The 19,909-nt window shown below is 38.1% G+C and overlaps 1 protein-coding gene across 1 annotated transcript in view; it reads left to right on the top strand.

Annotated features, from left to right (window-relative positions):
- LOC140159338 (MAM and LDL-receptor class A domain-containing protein 2-like) overlaps positions 1-19,909 on the top strand; it is a 65,093-nt gene that overhangs the window by 13,757 nt on the left and 31,427 nt on the right. Inside the window, exons 4-15 of the mRNA XM_072182786.1 lie at positions 973-1,060; positions 1,970-2,164; positions 4,126-4,397; positions 5,727-5,814; positions 7,288-7,434; positions 8,718-8,841; positions 8,940-9,087; positions 9,965-10,055; positions 11,375-11,548; positions 12,217-12,503; positions 12,646-12,736; positions 17,044-17,262. Of these exons, the coding sequence (XP_072038887.1) occupies positions 973-1,060; positions 1,970-2,164; positions 4,126-4,397; positions 5,727-5,814; positions 7,288-7,434; positions 8,718-8,841; positions 8,940-9,087; positions 9,965-10,055; positions 11,375-11,548; positions 12,217-12,503; positions 12,646-12,736; positions 17,044-17,262 (1,924 nt within the window). The remainder of the gene's footprint in view (positions 1-972; positions 1,061-1,969; positions 2,165-4,125; positions 4,398-5,726; positions 5,815-7,287; positions 7,435-8,717; positions 8,842-8,939; positions 9,088-9,964; positions 10,056-11,374; positions 11,549-12,216; positions 12,504-12,645; positions 12,737-17,043; positions 17,263-19,909) is intronic.

Below are 19,909 nucleotides of genomic sequence, written 5' to 3'. Positions count from 1 at the left end.
ATTACTTTATAGTATAATAATTATATAATATTTAATGTCACGACTATACCTTAAAATGATTTTGTTTGATTCCGTTGCGCGTATTACGCAATATTTTATGGTTTGTCATACGAAATGTGTCACGAACAACATTGCATAAATTACAAATGCTTATACTAGTATAAAACACGATAAAGTGTATATTTAGAGCAACACTGAATAACAATGATTGAGCATATTATTAACATAACTTGCTTTAAACTTAGTGCCAATATACAGGTACTTTTTACTTTGAAACGAAAATGCGATTGTATTATTGTCCTTTTTTGCTACAGTCTGAAATATGGCACGGATGGCAAGAAGAAATTCATAAAAATCTCTCCACACGCGGGTGTCGAATGCCACTTGCACTCACATCTATGCACAGTTTATCCTTTACATACCTTGTGTCTTAAATAGCTATTGTAGCCCACCAACTCTATGGTAATAATTCTTAATATCCCATACCCTCATTTGCATGCCTTTTTCTAATCATGCCGAACATGACAAGGACTATTTAGCCCATTTTATCTTGTAATGAGACTGCACAGTGTATGAAAATTTTAGCCTTTCTATCATGTTTACTATTGGATTATATAGTCATCACATGATTAAAACTAGGCTTTACTGATTAGTGAGCAATTGTTTACCAAGTGATAAGGCTGAGCATATATGAAAAATACACTGGATATTTCGGACAGCCAATTTACTGCAAAATGCCGGGGCAAATTCTTGAACACGATGTTAGTATCAATTTGAATACATATCTACCCAGTAATAACTTTGACCTTGGATATCTGAAATTGCCCAGGAGTGTCAGGTTTACACCCCCGGAATCTCATTTTGTACCACCCATAGAACAATAATCAACAACGAAAAACACTTTAACTAGCAAAACGAACCTACCTTTTCGGACTATTTGTGTGACTGCTGTTGAATGATTGTGTTTTTCAGATAATTTTTGAAGCTACTCAAGGAACCAATCACTCCGGGGATGTTTCATTAGACGATATATCCATTACATCAGGTGCTTGTCAACAAGGTATAACCTCTCTCTTTTTTTTTTTTTTTTTTTGAGGAAGTGGTGCATGGTGGCTTAACCAGGCTTTAGAAAGCAATTCGCTGTAGAAGTAGTGATGTATTAACATCATATCGATATGCCTACACAAGGGTCTGGCACTGTTATTCACGGGTTTCTTTTGACAACGCAATAGACAAATTCCGGTTGCGAGCGTAGAAGTAAAAAAGGATACCATGGCCCGTAAAAACGGATACTTGTGGGACAGTATTTCAGGCCTTTGAACAGGACAATCCCCTTCTTTTCATGATTAGAGATGGTCTCTACTGAGAGCAGGCCTCTAATTTTATTCCTTGAAAAAAAAAGTCTTTTCGAAACGTCGAGGTTTTTTTTCTGTTTTCTTTTTAACTTTGTTTATACCTTTTGTGTTATTCCCCATTGGAAGTTGTGTCACATTCCCCCTGTTTTTACTTTTATCCATTGCTAATGTGACACTGTTGTATCCATTTGGATCCATCCTTTGGTTCCCCGCTCGTGAGTTGGAACAGATTTTTCTTGTTTTTATACATTTTCTAACAGTAAGTAATGGTTTCGTCCCATTAAAGTAGTTCCTGAGCTTGTTGTATTTCTTCTGATAGGAGAGCGATGTCATCACCGAAGTCCGAAGTACCACTACTGGACCAGTTCGTTTGCTCTTTCCCCTTTTTAGATGAAATTCATAGTCGAGCACTATCACAAACAAGGGGCATAGGTATCTATCATACTCATGCAGAACACCGGCTATGATGTCAAAAAGTTTGTATGTCCTTCCAATAATGTCCTCCACAATTGGTTTTGGTATACCATAGGCTACAGCAATGTATTAAATGTAAAGTGCACAAAATATTCCATGTTTTACCTTTGTTTACTAAGTTTAGGTTTCTGTTCTTTCAGCTACACCAAATACAACCATATCCCCAACACGACCAAGTGCTACACCCATAACCGAATTTGAATGTAATTTAGACTATAACAATCTATGCGGATTTCAAGCAGCCACAAGGAATCCCACAGATTGGAAATGGAGAGGCAATACAAATCCCTCGCCCTTGGGACCACTTGGAGATCACACGTCCGGTTCATCCACAGGTAATGTCCTTTTTGAGATATTCCTAAGATCTCAGCTTGCTTCTTTCTGTCCCTGAGAGAACTGTATCGTCGGAAACTGAATTTTTTAGGTATTTTAAGGCATAAACCAAACATATATAACTACATAACCAATGTGGTTGAAGAATATATCAGCTATCATACTTTTTTTGAATTTTGACAATTGACCGTTCTGTTTTTGATATAAAAGAAGTTTACGAAACTACCTTATTTTCAATCCGTTCCACGGAGTCAAATATCTATAAGGCATAAACCAAACATATATAACTACATAACCAATGTGGTTGAAGAATATATCAGCTATCATACTCTTTTTGAATTTTGACAATTGACCGTTCTGTTTTTGATATAAAAGAAGTTTACGAAACTACCTTATTTTCAATCCGTTCCACGGAGTCAAATATCTATCAATGACAATAGACGCCCCATGCGCTGATGATGCGCAGTGATTAGCACTCCGAAATACAGATCATCGATTGATATTTGTATCGGCAGAAAGGTTTGAAAATGAGGAAATATCGTAAAATTCTTATAATTCAGGAAATGTGTGGCCAATTGTCAAATTTCAAAAAATATATTACACGTTAGTTGTGGCGTCAAAATACCCAAACAAATAAATTTCCGGCGATACATTTCTTTCAGGGACACCCTGTATCAGTGTTACCATCTACTGTTGTCAATAGAATCCAACAGATAAGATATTGATTAAATTCTATGTCTCTCAAGGATATATGAATAATGTTTGTATTTAGAACAAATCAGTGCAGGGGCGTAGCAAGCGGGGGACAGGGTGGACGAAGTCCATGGGCCCCGAGGGTTCAGGGGCCCGAGCACAAAAGCGAAAATTAAATAAGGGCTGATAATGGAGAACATGGCCGGATTTACCATTAGGGCAGATGGGACCGGGTCCAGGGCCCCCAAAATTGCCCTATGCATCTTTCTTTTAACCCCAATAACAGCATGTTTTTGGCCAAAATTGTAAAATTTTCCGCGCTTCGCGTGCATTCAAATAGCACTATTCATGTTGATCTGGGGCTAAAATTGTCTGAAATTGAATTTTGTGCGTGCTTTGTGCGCAAATGTCCTAGTAACATCGGAACAACGTATATTATTCCCCCTCTATGTTATACGTAAATCAAAACTTGGCCACTGACTTGAGTGCACATGTCTTCCTCGGCACGTGAGTTCGGGGCCTCCAAATGTTGGCCTAGCCCAGGGCCCCCATAAGGTCAAACCCGCCCTGGTTAAAAGGGCCCATACTGCTCCTTTTCCATGGGCCCCTGATGCTCTTACTACGCCCCTGAATCAGTGATGAGGGGAGTGGAGATCATTGAATTGTTTAGAGTTATGTTATAAAAGACTTTTCTGGGTGAAAACAAAACAATTAAAAAAATCGCGAATGAAGAGATTTATACGTGCTGGGAATAGTCAAAGGTATATTTTAAAACTGGTCAACAACACTCACTTTTTGAACCGAATATTGGAAATGTTAAAGTCCTCTGCAGAGAAGACAAGTTTTTGCCAAGGAAAGTGAGGGAAGCCATTATAATCAAACAAGAGACCAGCCCCACCCACCCTAAATAGGGACGGGGCCGAGAACTTTCTAGAATATATGATTCTCTTCTAAAAACACCATCACAAAGGACAAAAAGGACATTGTCAACAACATCTAGAAACACTGGAGAATCATCAGTCAGTCTACCAACAGCATTACACCGCGGTTCAAAAAAGTGAGTGTTGTTGACCAGTTTTAAAATATACCTTTGATGAAAATTAAAAAAATATTCTACATTATTTTCAAATCGTTATTATTGCGTTGCCTTTCAATTGTGTTTTATCCGGGCTTAAAACAAACATGTGATTATAATATTATGTTTATGTTACAGTCTTTAGCTTAGATTGTAGAATTCATTGCAACCTGCATACATATGTTTTCATTTTAGGATTCTTCCTGTTTGTATCAAAGGATCCCCCAAACCAACAGCAAGAACAGCGAATTCGAATCATATCACCCCTCATCGGAATAAATACCGCATCAAAGTGTTTGATGTTTCATCACTTTATGAACGGTAACAAAGTTGGAACATTAAACGGTTACGTCATGCAAGATAATGTCACTCTACCGTTAGAACCCGTTTGGTCTAAAAATGTGAGCACTTCAGATTTATGGCAGCCGGCATTTATGGACATAGCACCACAGGGGACCAATTATCAGGTATGTATATCCAGAGAAGATGTAAGGAAACTCTCTGATCGGAGATAGGTCAAATCATACTTTTTCTGAATCCATATGACGAGATGAATATATTGGTATATATTAAGATTTGATCAACTTTAAAATTTCACCCCTGCATTTAAGCGGCTATTTCGGATTTATGCAAATTAGGCACTGTTCCACTACTTTTGATGTGTTATTTAGTATGCTTTTCTGAAATAATTGGATTCTGTTGCAATTAGTGGTGGGTGATTTCATACTTTGACTGTCCTACCGAAATAACTTGATGTGAAATAAAGCAGGCTTGGCGGGGATTTTTCACCCATGTTACACGTAGACAAAAGAATGATGAAAGTTTACAACGCAATGCAATAATAGATCGATTTTTAAGCGTCTTTTAGCTACCAAATCGGGCAATCGCAACACAAGTTTGGCGCGGATCAGTAATGGCCGAAAACATTCTGACCACCACTTGGCTCGTTGGATTCGTCTATACCATCTATAATAAATTACTGAGTTTGGTGAATTGGTAAAGCTAAAAACCTTTACAGTTTACATTGTTTTGGAAAACGGACTTTTGCGATGTGAAGAACAAGGTTGTCCCCACCCCAATAAAACATCAAATTTTGTTTTTGTTTACGTTAAGGGTGTTAAATTAAGTTAATTAGTTTCAAAAGCACTGAAAGCTCCCTGCGAGCTAAATATTTTCACACCAAAACAATACACTAATGTTGACAGAAGAATTTTGTCCTATTATTTTTCTGAAGATCATATGCCTGTAGTCTTGAATCCATTGAATTAACTATTACTAGCGGTCACCCGTCTTTCGCGGTCAGGGTCTTTCGCGGTTGGTAAATTTTGTACATTTTGTGTACATGTAAATGTTTTATTTAATGTGATTAATGGTATGAGAGGAGATGATCATTTACAGGGGGGAGATGTTATTTAATGTATTTCTTTATTCACTGTGTGTTTCTACAAGTGGGTAGTCATACCAGGTTTTACTGTGTAGACTACGGTGAAGGGGGGGTGTTTTTGTATTTCTTTTACTGGCAATGTACATGTTGTCCTACATTGGAATTCTGTTACTTTGCAGTCCTACTGGGGAGAAGATTCAACAATAGGCCTATTTTTAGTGAATGTGTGGTTGTACGGGCTTAATTCTTCTTTACGGGAGGGGACTTAATCCCCTGATGCCTTCAGCAACTTAATTCTCCAATGATCACAACATGCAAAGATTTCATGTAACACTTGCAAACAATCAAATCAAAACTCTATGCATTTACGAACCGCGAAGGACGGGTGATCTCCTAGTATTTTTAATTGCAGGTAGTGTTCGAAGTCATCCGTGGTACAGATTTCAATGGGTGTATTGCAATTGACGATTTAAAATTGAATGATGACATATGTCCAACAGGTGAGATTACGGGATATATAGCTGCCATGTGAACATTTGGCAATTTACACACAGTATATTGTACTCATCTACACATGGCAGCTATTGCACTTACCTAATTATGGCACTGAGGAGTCGATACACCGTATTATGAAACCGTATCATTAGAAAAAATAAATTTTACAAAGCGCCACTAAATATCAAAAACGCAGGGGAAACTTTGTGAAACCGATGATGCCAAACCTTGGGTGGGTCTGCTTGTATTGAGTGTAAATGTCGGGTTCAAATACCTTATGAGCTCTTTTCAAAATATTTGGTTATATAATTGCATGCAATTTCCGCAATTGGTAAGGTCAGGACCAGGGGCGTAGCAAGAGCCTCGGGGGCCCATGGACAAGGAGCAGTGCGGGCCCTCTTAACATCTCCTTTATCAGCCATCTCTTTAACACATATAATAATAACTATGCTTTTAAAATACCCACTGTTTCAAAGCTGAAACGACATTTTATTTATTTTTCCAGTCTCATAAATCATCTAGATTTTCGAATGTTGTGCATAACTGCAAAAAAATGTAGTATACTCCAAATTACCAGTAGAAGCGGTAGAAGCATTAAAATGTAGGTTGTCAGGAGACTAGCATATTTTGTTCCGGTTTTACTTGGACTTACATTTTTGTGGGCGCGACAGTTACAGACTCCTTTGTCCCCAACCTGGTATGTTTTGCTATTTGATTGGGCCAGTTTCACGCGCAAAATTTACACTTTGACCTATTTTGGCCCAACACACGATGTTTTAAGTGCTAAAAAGGAAGATGAACAGGGCAATTATTGCTTTATATATTCTTATAAATTATATTAAGAGTTGTTAGGGGGAGGGGCGTCTCACAGGGAAAAATCTAGGATGTGATGAAGACAATTTACTAAATTGTTTTTTCATAAATTATTATTTTGTACATGCATGGAATAATTTTCATAAATTTTCCGACATACTAGGGCCCCTTGCCTCTGTAAAAAAGATGGAAATGTTAAATTTGAAGAGAATCATTTTGACGAATTTTATTAAACCTCAATTGCCTTATGGCGAATCTTACAGGGGGCCCCATCAAAATCTGGTACCGTACTAGGACAACCCAACCGCTTTTGTGTTTAGTTTCGTTAACTAATATAGTCAATATAATGAGAATACACTGCACTTAATTAGAGTTACATGGGTTCTTTTTCTTTCTCAATTCCCCTTATTTCATTTTCGCTTTTGCTCGGGGCCCCTAAACCCTCGGGGCCCATGGACTTCGTCCACCCTGTCGTCCCGCTTGCTACGCGCCTGGTCAGGACTCAGGAGTTAAGAGCACTCATTGGACTGGAAGTGAATGAGTGAATAAAGCGAATTTTCATCATATTAAAACACAATCAATAAGTTGGTGTTTGGAATTGGTGTGATCAAAGTGACCCAAAATATTTTTAACGTCAACAATTATTTTAACTTTTGTTTTAACAGTAAATGCTACAACTGACTTTGAAAAGAATGGAATAGGGGATTTTATTCAAGATCAAACCGATGACATGGACTGGAGGATGCACTCTGGCAGAACATATAGCTACTACACCGGACCAAATAAGGACCATACATTTGGTAACACTTCAGGTAGGTGCCGCAAAGTCAAATTTTCCAATCATGCAATGATTTAAACATGGCATCCTGTGACAGCCACGAAAGTTACGCAGTCATTTTAACGGGGAAAAACTGTATTCAGTTGTGTTTCCTTCATTGATTTGAATCACATTTTCCCAGTGCCACCGTAAAAAATTAAGAAAATATACCTTAAAGTACATAATTTTTGCTTTTAAGCAAAAAAGAAAAGAAAAAAAAGAGAGACCTCAAGGGTTACCCTCGGGCCCGTAATTCACCATCGAAGTGGTTACGTAATTCCCTTGGTTACCGGATCACGCTATTTTGGTATGTCTTCGAGTGCCATATACTTTACGTGGTGATTGTTTCGATCGTGGTTCACTACTCAAGTGCGTGATCTCGTTGACATAGTAACATTACGTAACTTCGATACTGAATGGCTGTCGGTGGCACTGTATTTTCCGTAGTATTTTAGATAAATACGCGCCTGAAGACGTTGAGCTCCCGAAAGCTCAAGTATCGGTAAGTCCAAATGGACTGTGGCATGCAGTAGAATACATTTATATTTCGCATATACGTAAACATAATTCGCTATGCAAAGTATTTAGCGTCATATTGTATTGTGCAGAAATTGGGGGAAAATAAATAAAATGTCGACCGACCGAAAGGCATTAGTCTTCGGCGCCATTATCCGTGATTTTTTTTTTCTAATGAAGGCACCAGTTTTGAGTAAAGTACGTTTATAGTGAGACACACTTACCGCACAAATCATGTACTAACTATTGCCGTTCATCTGCAAAGATCCCCGAGGTCACACTTGTAATGAACGTGAAATGTGTAAATATTGTGGCGGGAGTTATAAACAGTGTGATCATGGTGAACCTACATGATAATTGGGCCCGGGCCCAGGGTCCCTAAATTTTTGGACCCCCAAAATTGCCCTGTGCAGTGTGCATCTTTTATTTTAGCCGAAAAACACCATGTTTTGGGCCAAAATAGCATACAAAAAATTGCAAAATTTTGTGCGCTTCGCGCGCACTAACCTGTTATATAGCAAAATTCAGCTTCAATTCGGGCTAAAATTGAAATTTTTCACGCGCTTCGCGCGCAAATGTCCTAATAAGATCTAAAAACTTGGCCACTTGTGTGTACATGCTTTCCTCATGATGCGTTTGGGGCCTCCAAATTTTGACCTGGCCCAGGGCCCCCAAAAGGTCAATCCGGCCCTGTCTGAGCGCCACCTTTCTTAACATGATCTTCACTTCGCTACAGTTATTTGGCGTTTGTTTGTTTTACAGGTCACTTTATATACCTAGAGGCTAGTTATCCAGCCCGGCCAGGGCATGTTGCTCGCCTATTATCACCACTTTTGTTAGCTACCAGTGCAGACTATCCACGTTGTCTAACTTTTTGGTATCACATGTAAGTACTAAGTTGTCTAGTAGTAAATTAGAGGGCTAGTGTATTATCCTTCATAATTATAGTACTTACTCAATTCTGCTATGTATGATTGATGATAGGTTTGGAGACGATGTAGAAGCCTTGAATATATACATAATAAATGGTACCCAATCAGACCAACGTAATGTCCTCTGGTCACGTGCTGGCAATCGAGGAAACAGGTGGAGAGCTGCGGAAGTTCATTTGGAAAGTTCTATCAATTTCCAGGTATGGCATTTATTTAGTGTCACGAAATACTTGTGAGGAGAAAAAGAGAGATCGAGAAAGAGGAAATGAGTGTATGAATTATGTATGACATCAGGTTTTATCTATAGACATGATCTATTTAGTAAATGTGTATCATTATTAACAGCAAGGTAGCAGTGGCGTAGCCGGGAAAGAGAAGGGATTGTCCCTCCGGTGAGATATCTTATCTTTCTTTCCTCCATATGGGATGATGTATGCCGTGATATTTTAATTTTCTAAGCACTTTTTGCCCATTTTGTACCAATTTTGTAAGAAGTCGCCTTGCTTACTCTGGAAACCCTATACTAGCTACACTTTTTGCTACTGTCAGATCCCGCAAATCATAACATGCGGCTTACTTTCATACTTTTTCATTAAAGGATAAATCAGTAATTTGCTTAATTAAAGGAAATCTCCGGCAATCACAATTTATGCCTTATATGTTAGAAAAATAATCATCAAGTACGAATCACATGGCTTATATATTTAAAACAAACTCATTATTGACCATAAAAAACGAATTAAAATAGATGTACGTCTCTCAACACGTGATATTCAAAATTCCCGCTCAATTGTCGCCAAGCCAGTGTATCACTGGGACGTCATTGCACCAGACAATTCGGCGCCCGATATATTTGAATACCGCGTGTTGAGACGCGGCTGTCTTATTTCATTTGGTCAATATAAGTTTGTTTAAAATAAAACCACGTGGTTCGTGCTTGATAATAAAGTTGTGATTGCCGGAGACTTCCTTTAAATACACACTCAAATTCATCAAAATTCAAATGTTGGTATCTGGATGAGAACAAGCATTTGACATGATTTACATAATTTTCCACGTTTGTACATTTTATGACAGGTAGTTTTTGAGGCAGAGAACGGGAATGGTTATAGGGGAGACATTGCCTTAGATGACATCAAAATTGAAGCAGATGTTTGTCCCGGTGAACGTATGTTACTCTAAAACCTTTCTAGGCGATAACATTTAGTTTGGCCATATATAATACACAACGATAGCAGCTAACACCGATCGCTACCATTGTACCATCAACTGTTGCAGATACTATTATAAACATATTGGGGTTAAAGATCGATAGATGAGCATATTTGGCTATAACAGTTGAAATCCATATACCCCTATGGAAGACATGACCTTAATCTCCAACACAGGGAGTGTGAATTTCAAATGAAGTCACACATTGGGGTGTGTATAAATAGCCCATTGGAGACCTGCGTGAGACCGCAAAAACACTTAACACTCTACCAGACTATATACAGGTTGTAACCAAAAACATTATACTTTTTTTGTATTAGACAAACATGTCACTTATTTATCGTATTGAAGCTTGCTTGATCATCAGCAAAATTTCGTAAGCTACTACATATTAAGCTTTGTTTCAATAAAATCAATGGTCTACAAGCGAAGATATGGCCAATTGTGCAAAGTAGTAATAAAACAGCTTGGGACACGTACTTCGTATCTTTGTCCAGAAAAAGTGACTAAATTGAGTTGAATCATGAACCATCTGGTCGGTGCTCTTAAGATGGGTCATTTTAAACAAGGCCCTATGTCATATGATCGATAACACAAAATAACGAAACATTTTAATAAAACCTAAGAAAGCACAAGAATATTGTAAAAAACACACAAAAATTCACAACATTCTCTAAAATAACGGAAAATATCAGTAGATATTCTAAGATAACGCTGAATTTCAGGATATATCCTAAAATAATTTTGTTTTTTTAAGAATACTTTGCGTTATCGATCAATTGACATGGGGCCTTAAACAATAGGGCATTTGAAGTGGTTTAAAAAAAAATTATGATTCTAGTGAGAATTAACTATATGTTTTGTAATTCGATAGCGGTTGATGACCAGCTTAAAAGGGCATTTCGTGATCCACAGCCTTATCCCCCACTTTTCTCAAAAAAGTTGAGATTTTTATATCACTGGAATACTCTGGCTACATAATGTTTATGTACAAAATATTACTTGCAGATTAATTCGTTCAGCAAAGATATCGCGAAATTTGAATTTCGTTCTGGTGCACCAGAACGAAATTACAACGTATTGTCTATGGAGCAGTGTAATACACATAATCATGCATAACTCGCAAACGCAAAATCGGAATCAACTGAAATTTTGGAAATATGCTTTTTTCGTGGTTATTTACTGAAAATTGTCATAAAAAGATGATGCTAGGATCACGAAATACTCCTTTAATAAGTTAACAACGAAATGTTTCATTATTTGTATTCCACTCAGATCATTTTCATAACTATTCAAGTATCACGTGTGACTTTGAGGAGTCAGAATTATGCTATTATGAGCAAGAACAGTTCCATGATGATGTGGACTGGACGTGGATAAATAGTGACTCTGCTGCATACTACGTAGCAACAGGGCCGACATATGATCACACACGGAAGGATGATCTAGGTAAGTATGGTGTAAGGGTCAGAATCAAGATCTATGCTAGCTCTATAAATATTAATTCGTCAAAATGTGGTCTAATTTGACAAATTAAAAATTAAAACGTCATATTTTAAATGGAAGAACTATTTAGAGCAATTTAAAATTATTTTCAGCTGGCGCAGCGGTACGGGCTCTGCCTTGTAATTGGAAGATTGTGGTGCCATCGTGCTGTGCTCTTGATGGGCAAAGCGCTTTAACTTACTTGCCTCTCTCTACCCTCTGGCAGCTAACATATTCTAACGACAGCGGAATAAATGTGAAGCGAAGAGAATAGAAGGGGAGGGGAGAGAAGAGGAGGTGGGAGAGGAGAGCAGAGGAGGGAAGGTGTCTTGGGTTCTAGTACCATGGAACTGATGTAAGGAGTGGGAGAGAAGTGAAATGGAGAGTAGAGCAGAGCAGGGGAGAGAGGAGTGGAGAAGAGCGGTGAAGTGCGGGGAGTAGAGGACAAGAGGAAGAGGATAGGGGCGAGGAGGAGAGGATATGAGAGGGATGGAGTGGAGTGAGTGGCGGTGGAAGTGGAATTGATGAAGTGATGAATAGGAGAAGAGCGAAATGGAGAGAAGAGGAGTGCAGTGATGCACAAAATTAATATAATTTATAATGAAGTTTTGTGTTTATGAACTTTGTTTTAGGATTTTACTTATTCGTTACATACGCTAACGTACGTACTTATTGGTGGTATAGGATTGGCAATCAAAAAGCTCACATAAGGTCACCATACGCTGCTCCGCAAAAACGAACTTCGTGTCTTGAATTCTGGTACCATATGTACGGAAGAGATACAGAGAGTCTACGTGTGTTTGTACAGAACGAAGGTGAAGATATTCCGTCTGAACCAGCATTTGAAATATCTGGCGATCAAGGCAACTTCTGGCATCGTGCTTCATTTGACATTGACGTCCTAAATATCAGATATAGAGTAAGCGGAATTCGTCGATCTTGTGAACCATCTTATTGCAATCTTGATAAAATATTCCAACCAAAACTTTCGGAATCTGAAAATTTACAAGCCATTACTTATTTATTAATTCAAATGGAAATATTTGTTATGTGACTGACAGATTGTGTTTGAAGCTACTACCGGACGCACGTATCAGGATGATATTGCCATTGATGACGTCAAATTCTACAACAACTCGTACTGTCCCCCTTGTAAGTAGTAAATACTTTCCGAAAGAGAAAATCGGGAAGGCACAGAAAAGGGAAAGGATAATGTGATGTGCCGTGAGTAATTTAATTAGATTTTTATTCCATCATCTTTATTAACCAAAAGAAGAGAACATACAACTCCAAGATCAACTGAGATCCATGCCTATCTCTCAGGCAAGAGAAAAACACAATTACAAACAACGCACTGAAGAGTCTATTGTTCTATTGTGTCCGATTTGAGCGCTGACATGTTGCCAATCAATATTCATGAGAGTGTACATTCAACGTCCAGTTATCGAAATTTGGTGACATGTGTTTGGCAGATGTGAAATATATCTGACTGGGTGTTTTAATTACGTAACATATTAAGGTTTTGGCATCATTAAATGGCTGCCTAGTGCTGTTATATGCTTAGATTCTATAATAATAATTATTATTATTTTCTTTATTCATTCCTTTCTTTTCCTTTCTCTGCACTTATTCTTTCTTATGCACACACTAAAGCAGTGGCGTAGATTTATTTTTGACGGGGGGTAAGTACCCAATACAGTGAACCTTATGGTACAAATGCGCGGGAAAATGTTAGCATAGGCCTATTGAAACTAAACTGGTGAAATATGGGACAAACGTGGAATTAATTCGCGCGATGCGCCAAAAAATGGCATTTTGTGGCTAAAATGACCAAATATGAGGTTAATTTTTACAGAAACCAATACACAGGCGTCAATATTGGGGAGGGGGTGATTATATCGACCATCCCCCCTGGCAAAATATTGGGGGGATTTATTCCCCCAACTCCCCCCTCCCCGATCTACGCCTATGTAATTTAGAGCCCTGTGTGACTGCATCGCTCTCCTTCTACCTCTCTCTCCTTCTCCCCCTCTTCCTTTCTTTTTTTTTGCGCTAAAATGGATTTACCCCTCCCCAACTCCCCCCTCCCCGATCTACGCCTATGTAATTTAGAGCCCTGTGACTGCATCGCTCTCCTTCTCCCCCTCTTCCTTTCTTTTTTTGTCTTCCGCCCCTCCCCTACAATCTCGATCCCCATATCCGCTTCTCCTCTTTTCATCTCTCGACCCTCCTTCACTACCTCAATTGGACCTGGCTTTTAAAATGGATATTCGTGATATTAAGGGCTGGGGTATGAACGTTTGGACAGTATTTATTTTGGGACATTAGAGCACATCAGACATATCGAATTGCATTCTGAATACGAAGAATGTCATTCTGATATCAAATAATTTTGATTTTTGAAATTCGCAATTTAATACACATTTTATGGCAAATCATTAAAAATGATATTTTTGATATTTAACAGTACTTGAAGTAAACTTTATAAATCTGATGATTTATACTTAAAGTGTATGTAGGTGGGATGAAAAGCCGACGATCAATTGAAAATGTTGACCTTTCGTATTGAAGATATGGATTTTTTTTCCAAAAACACCAAAAAAAAAAATTAGGTCTTTTTGGGAAAAATCCATATCTTCAATATGAAAGGTCAAAATTTTCAATTGACCGTCGGCTTTTCCTCCCTGCTACATACACTTTAAGAATATATCATTAGATGTATATAATTTACTTCGAGGACTGTTATATATCAAAAATTTGAAAAATATCAAATTTTTATAATTTGTCATAAAATTTGTATTATATTGAGATTTTCAAAAAATGAAAATTATTTGATATCAGAAAGACATGCTTCGTATTCAGAATGCAATTCGATAGGTCTGAGGTGCTCTCATGTCCCACAAAAAATACTGTCGAAACGCAATAAACGCTCATTTTAGATCCCTTATAAAAATCCATTTGATTTTATTGAACAGGCCTATATAACCATGATAACAACATAATAGCTGAGAAGTAGTTAATTATAGAACGTGACACAGATAGACCTATATACCTGGCAGCAATGACACGTTGTTACGGGTAATCGATCAGCAACTCTATTGAATTTATTTAAATGAGGCGCCTAAATTAAGATGGGCGGTCAATAATTCTATGTCGACGGCAGTGTGTGTTTTTGTGTGTATGCGACAACTCGAGCACACTCTTGTGTGGTATTATAACAAAAGGTACCTCTCGTCCATGTAGACGCTTTTACGTGACTTTCATTTGATCACTTAATGACAGTGGCCTGCCTATATAGCGTTAATACGCTGTCAGGTCAGTTACCGATTTAATGGCGGAAGCCCTTTGTCCCAAACAAAAGGTACCTCTCGATGAATAGCTTTGCGGAAACTCTAATAGGCACAAAGGAACAATATGCGTTATGTAATCTATTTCCTCTCCTTTCTATATCTAACCCCCTTGATTACAAACAGCAGATACAAAAACAATGAGTAGTACATCGTGGCGGGAAGTCTCGAGTACGAATCACAAGGTTGCTAGATGTATTTTTCTTATGCGATCAAGCAAAATCAGTCTGAACTCGGAAATATTGATTTTTAGATACAGCCAAACAAAGGAAATATTTCCTTTTGTTTCCCTTTGTTTTGTCCAATTAACTTTGTTTTTCGTTCATGAAAGTTCATCTGTGTTTGTATAAATCATGATTTTTGATTTAAACTTTTGATCCAAACACAAGGAAATAATTCCTACCTCGGAATTTTCAGATGGTACTCCATCTTTCATCAGCGAGTGAGTGACTGTATCAGGTCGTGATTTTCTTGACCTTTGACCTGAACTTAGTTTTTGTTACTTATTTGAACAAATATCCACTTTCAAAGAAAGTCATGAAAGAAAAGTGTTAACATTTGCTGAGACCGAACGGGATTTTTGTGTTTCCAAAGCATTGAGTGAGAGTTTACCTGAAATTCTATTGAAATTGGAAGGTTTTTCTCAACACTTTAAAAATGATCCGGTAGAATTTGGGGACCATTATTTTGGAAGATCTCATTATACGGATTTGTAGGTACGGTGATTTTGGATAGTGAATGGATGAATAGTAAATTAATTATACTCCTCCCCAAAAACATTTGTTCAATATAATTCAGTTCATAAAATGCAGACAGTGTTTTGCATATTTATTCTTAGTGTATTAACTCAGTGATCCCAGCTGTCCCTCAGCCAATTACAACAATTCGGCGCGGTATTTGAATCTTTTTCTGTACATGCTTGTGGCTTGGCCCAATTCTAAAATAAATACAAATTGTATGCCCTATGAATGTTCTGATGTTATTGGCGAGGAGTATAATCCACATTACACTCATTAGACGCATAGAGGCCCTGCATGCTTTTATCGATTGGCTCCAAACAAAGGATTTGAACTGGTGTCCTTCACCGCAATCATGGCGCAGTGCAGTCCATTCAATCAAATGTTGTCATCAACCTATTTGACCGTAGTGCATTTGTTATATGTGTGTGAGATGAACTGTCGAGGTAGATTGCAATCATGCTTTTGTTGAATGTATTTGAGTAGCCCGCCATATTTACGGTATGATACGTCATATGCACAACCTCTACGAGCGTGTTTATAGTGAGACAATCTTTCCGTTATTTAGCTAAACTACCGCGCAGTCTAGATTTGCAATGGTTATTAAAACATAAACAAATATAGACTGCGTGGCAGTCCAGCTAAATACCGCATAATCTGGCTCACTATAAACACGCTCTATATAGTAAATTGCCCTATCATTTGTTATAATGCACCAACTGTGACACCTTTTGAGTTATTGTGAATTAGTAAAAGCATCTATGAGCGTGTTTATAGTGAGCCAGATTATGCGGTACTTAGCTGGACTGCCACGCAGTCTATTTGTTTATGTTTTACTAACCATTGCAAATCTAGACTACGCGGTAGTTTAGCTAAATAACGGAAAGATTGTCTCACTATAAACACGCTCTATTATTATATTGCATCGATGATAGGGAACACAGAAAAAGGGTGGTATCACTGAATAATATGCATGATTACAATGTTCAAACACCCTTACTGTAAATAGATTATCCCATCAAAAGTTTCAAATCATTAGGAATATTCGCCTGGACCCAGATATCTTGCTGTAAATCGGTCAAAATTGAATAAAAGTAGACAAGGACAAATATTTTTTTCATCGCTTTACTAAAAAATTCTGTTAGGTCTGACAATGTTTAGCAACTTTTATTTCATGATTTTTTGCCAAAGTGAAAACTTTTCAAAATAAATCATAAAAACCGGGTCTTTAAGTTAATTGGACAGACAGTAATAGGAAAAATCGAAACAGGAAACTAGCAGAAAACAGGATGGATGGGGATCGAGTTACACACTGATAATGATCACGATGAGGCTGGAGACAAAATCATTGTTGTTATTTCCTCTTATTTTTTAGTTGTCACACAACCTCCACCTCCGGTCACTTTGCCGCCGTCACGAAGTAATGCCGATTGCAACTTTGAAGACATTTATATGTGTAATTATACTCAGCGTATCGAGGATAACATGGACTGGAGTAGACGAAACGGAAACAGATATACTCGGTACTGGTACTATCGTACCAGACCTAGGTTTACTGGACCAAAATTTGATCATACCAAGAAGAATAATAACGGTAATTGTCTCTTCACGTAATCCCTAATATTCGTATGCATATACAAAGCCCAAATGGAATTTATCCATGTTAACCAGGCCCGTACGCAGGATTTCATTTGGGGGGGGGTTGATGATTTTGAAAAAGTGGACTTTTTTCCAAGGGGGGGGGGGCGGGCATTTTGTGAAAAGTGGACAAAATTTGGACCTTCTTTGTCCAAAAAAGCATAAAACACCTGATTTTTTGGCTCGCTACGCTCGCAAATTAAGAAATTTTGGGACTTTTTGTATACTTTTCCACATTTGGGGGGGGGGGGGGCTTATCACCCCCCTGCGTACGGGCCTGATGTTAACCAAGAAGATATTTCAGCATATCATAGCATAATGACGAATGGCAGATAAACGTCCCTAAATAACGCTTGAAGTGCCCTACGTGACCGTGAGTAACCCCTCAGTCGACGATGGTCAACACTACAGCCTCGTTCAATGTGCAGATCCACTGGGCCAATAATATAGTCCGACTTATTTTTCCGTGTCCGTTAGTCCGCGACAGACGTCAATAAAGGTATTAGACCTTTTTCCCTCTTTCCCATCATGCACTATTCCAGGGGGGTACTTCCGCCTGTCGGGTGTCGCAAAACGCATCATCGCCCCGGGGGTATACAGAGTTCTGTTCATTACATTCTGGAATACGGACATTTCGGCTGGTGCCGTCATCGGAAAAAGGAATCGCAAATAATGGCGCCGATGACTCGTACCTTTCCGAGGCAAAAAAACATCACTTCTATGCGTTATTGACATGGGGTCGTCAGGAAAAAAGTTTCCTGTTATTGAAACCTAACTTTGTATACATTTTATAGACCTAGAGAATAGAGATGAAAAACTAATGACAGGACACGCAGTGATTTTCTGTCGGCGTCCGTTTCACTTTTTTTCAGAGATGAAAAAACCCAACGTAAACAACATCTCTTACACAGATGTTCTACATCGCTCTATAACTGCATCACTCGTGTGTTTGAAGAGCTTTGTTTCAAAACCCCTTACATCCACTTTTGGCTGAAATTGAGTTATTGGCATGATATTATAGTGTGGGTAAAAATACACATTTTGGTGGTTGTTTGACCTTCATGACTACCTTCCCTTCTGGAGGTATCGTATATTTCCCGTTTGGGAAATCTTAGGGAATTTCCGGAAATCTGAACTTAAAATGAATATAGAATTAAATTAGAAGAATTGTTTGACTTCAACACTACTTAAAATTTGATCGCTTACCGGGAGCGCTTTCACAGTACCAACTGCGTCCTCAGCCGGATGTTATGGCTCTGATGATTTATGGCTTGTTGACAACCTTCGATGACGTCACACTAGAAGAAGATGACGTCAAAGGTGTTGTCCTCGTCCCCCTGGTGGTCTTGGGTATGAGTAGGTTGTCCCAAACTGGATCTAAATCCAGTCCAGTGTCTCTGTTCAAGTTGGGTCCTTTTTCCTGATGTGAATGGCTTCTAGGACCCTTCTGGAAAATTCTTTGGGTTCTTTTTTCCAGCACATTTACATTTTCCCAGTCTATTTGATGGGTGTTTTTGCTCCTGGAAATATGCTCATGTACAGCAGATTTGGAACCGGCAGCCTTTGATTTATGTTCAGATAGCCGTTTTTCCAACTTTCTACCTGTTTCACCAATGTACATAGCATCACAGTCTGAACAGGAGATTTCGTAGACGGAATACAGAATTGTTTTGTTTTAATTTTTTTGATGTATAATAGTAGCCTGGAATGTTCTTTACCTATTAGAACCAAAAGGAACTGTTTTTGGGTCACATATGTTTGAAAAAAAGGTGTAGCTTTGAAAATACTCCAAAAATGCCATTTTCCCCAATTTAATTAAAAATTCAGAATTAAAAAAAGGAAATGAGATATTTCAATTTTTCTTTTTGATTTTGAAAGCATTAGTCAAGTTACATAAAGTAGTGCCAACAAATGGGCTCAAATTTGATTGCAAAGGTGGTTTCTAGAAAAGGGGTAAATTTATTTTGTTGCAAAACCCCTTACATCCACAAAAGGTGCGATATAAAAGAAATAATAAAATAAATAGTGAAGGCTTGAAAATTGTACCAAACCTATTCTCAAAAAGTCAAAAGTGGATGTAAGGGGTTTTGCAACAAAGCTCTTCATTTATTAATTATATAATTAGTAACATCGATAGTCTTTTCAAAAATCCATTTATATGGAATCAGTATGCCCATATTAAGAAAAATTATTGCCAAGACCGTCGGGTGCACACGATTTATGAGGTTGATGAACTACGTCATACCCCCTGGAATAGCGCATGATGGGAAAGAGGGAAAAAGGTCTACAGCAACGGAAAACGTTCGCAAAACGTCCAAGTATAATGGCACTAAAGGGGGAGATACAGTCGGTCATTTTTGCGTTTTACGTCACCTCTGTTCAGTGGCGTAACTTTGGGTCAGGGTGTCCGGTGGCGAAAGTAGATCGGGTGCCCCTGACCAAGGGTGTGCATGGTGCAGAGCAAATCAATTTAGGTATTAAAAGCCACATATACCTACTGAATAACTTGCAAATAGCGTTTCGGATCAAATTCCATGTTTCAATGAACTTCATTAATAAATCCCCCTCTTCCTAAAACAATTGCGCGGGCGCATGAAGATGTT

This window comes from Amphiura filiformis, chromosome 8 (assembly GCF_039555335.1).
Source record: "Amphiura filiformis chromosome 8, Afil_fr2py, whole genome shotgun sequence".
NCBI lineage: Eukaryota > Metazoa > Echinodermata > Ophiuroidea > Amphilepidida > Amphiuridae > Amphiura > Amphiura filiformis.
This window is presented reverse-complemented; position numbering and strand designations above follow the sequence as displayed.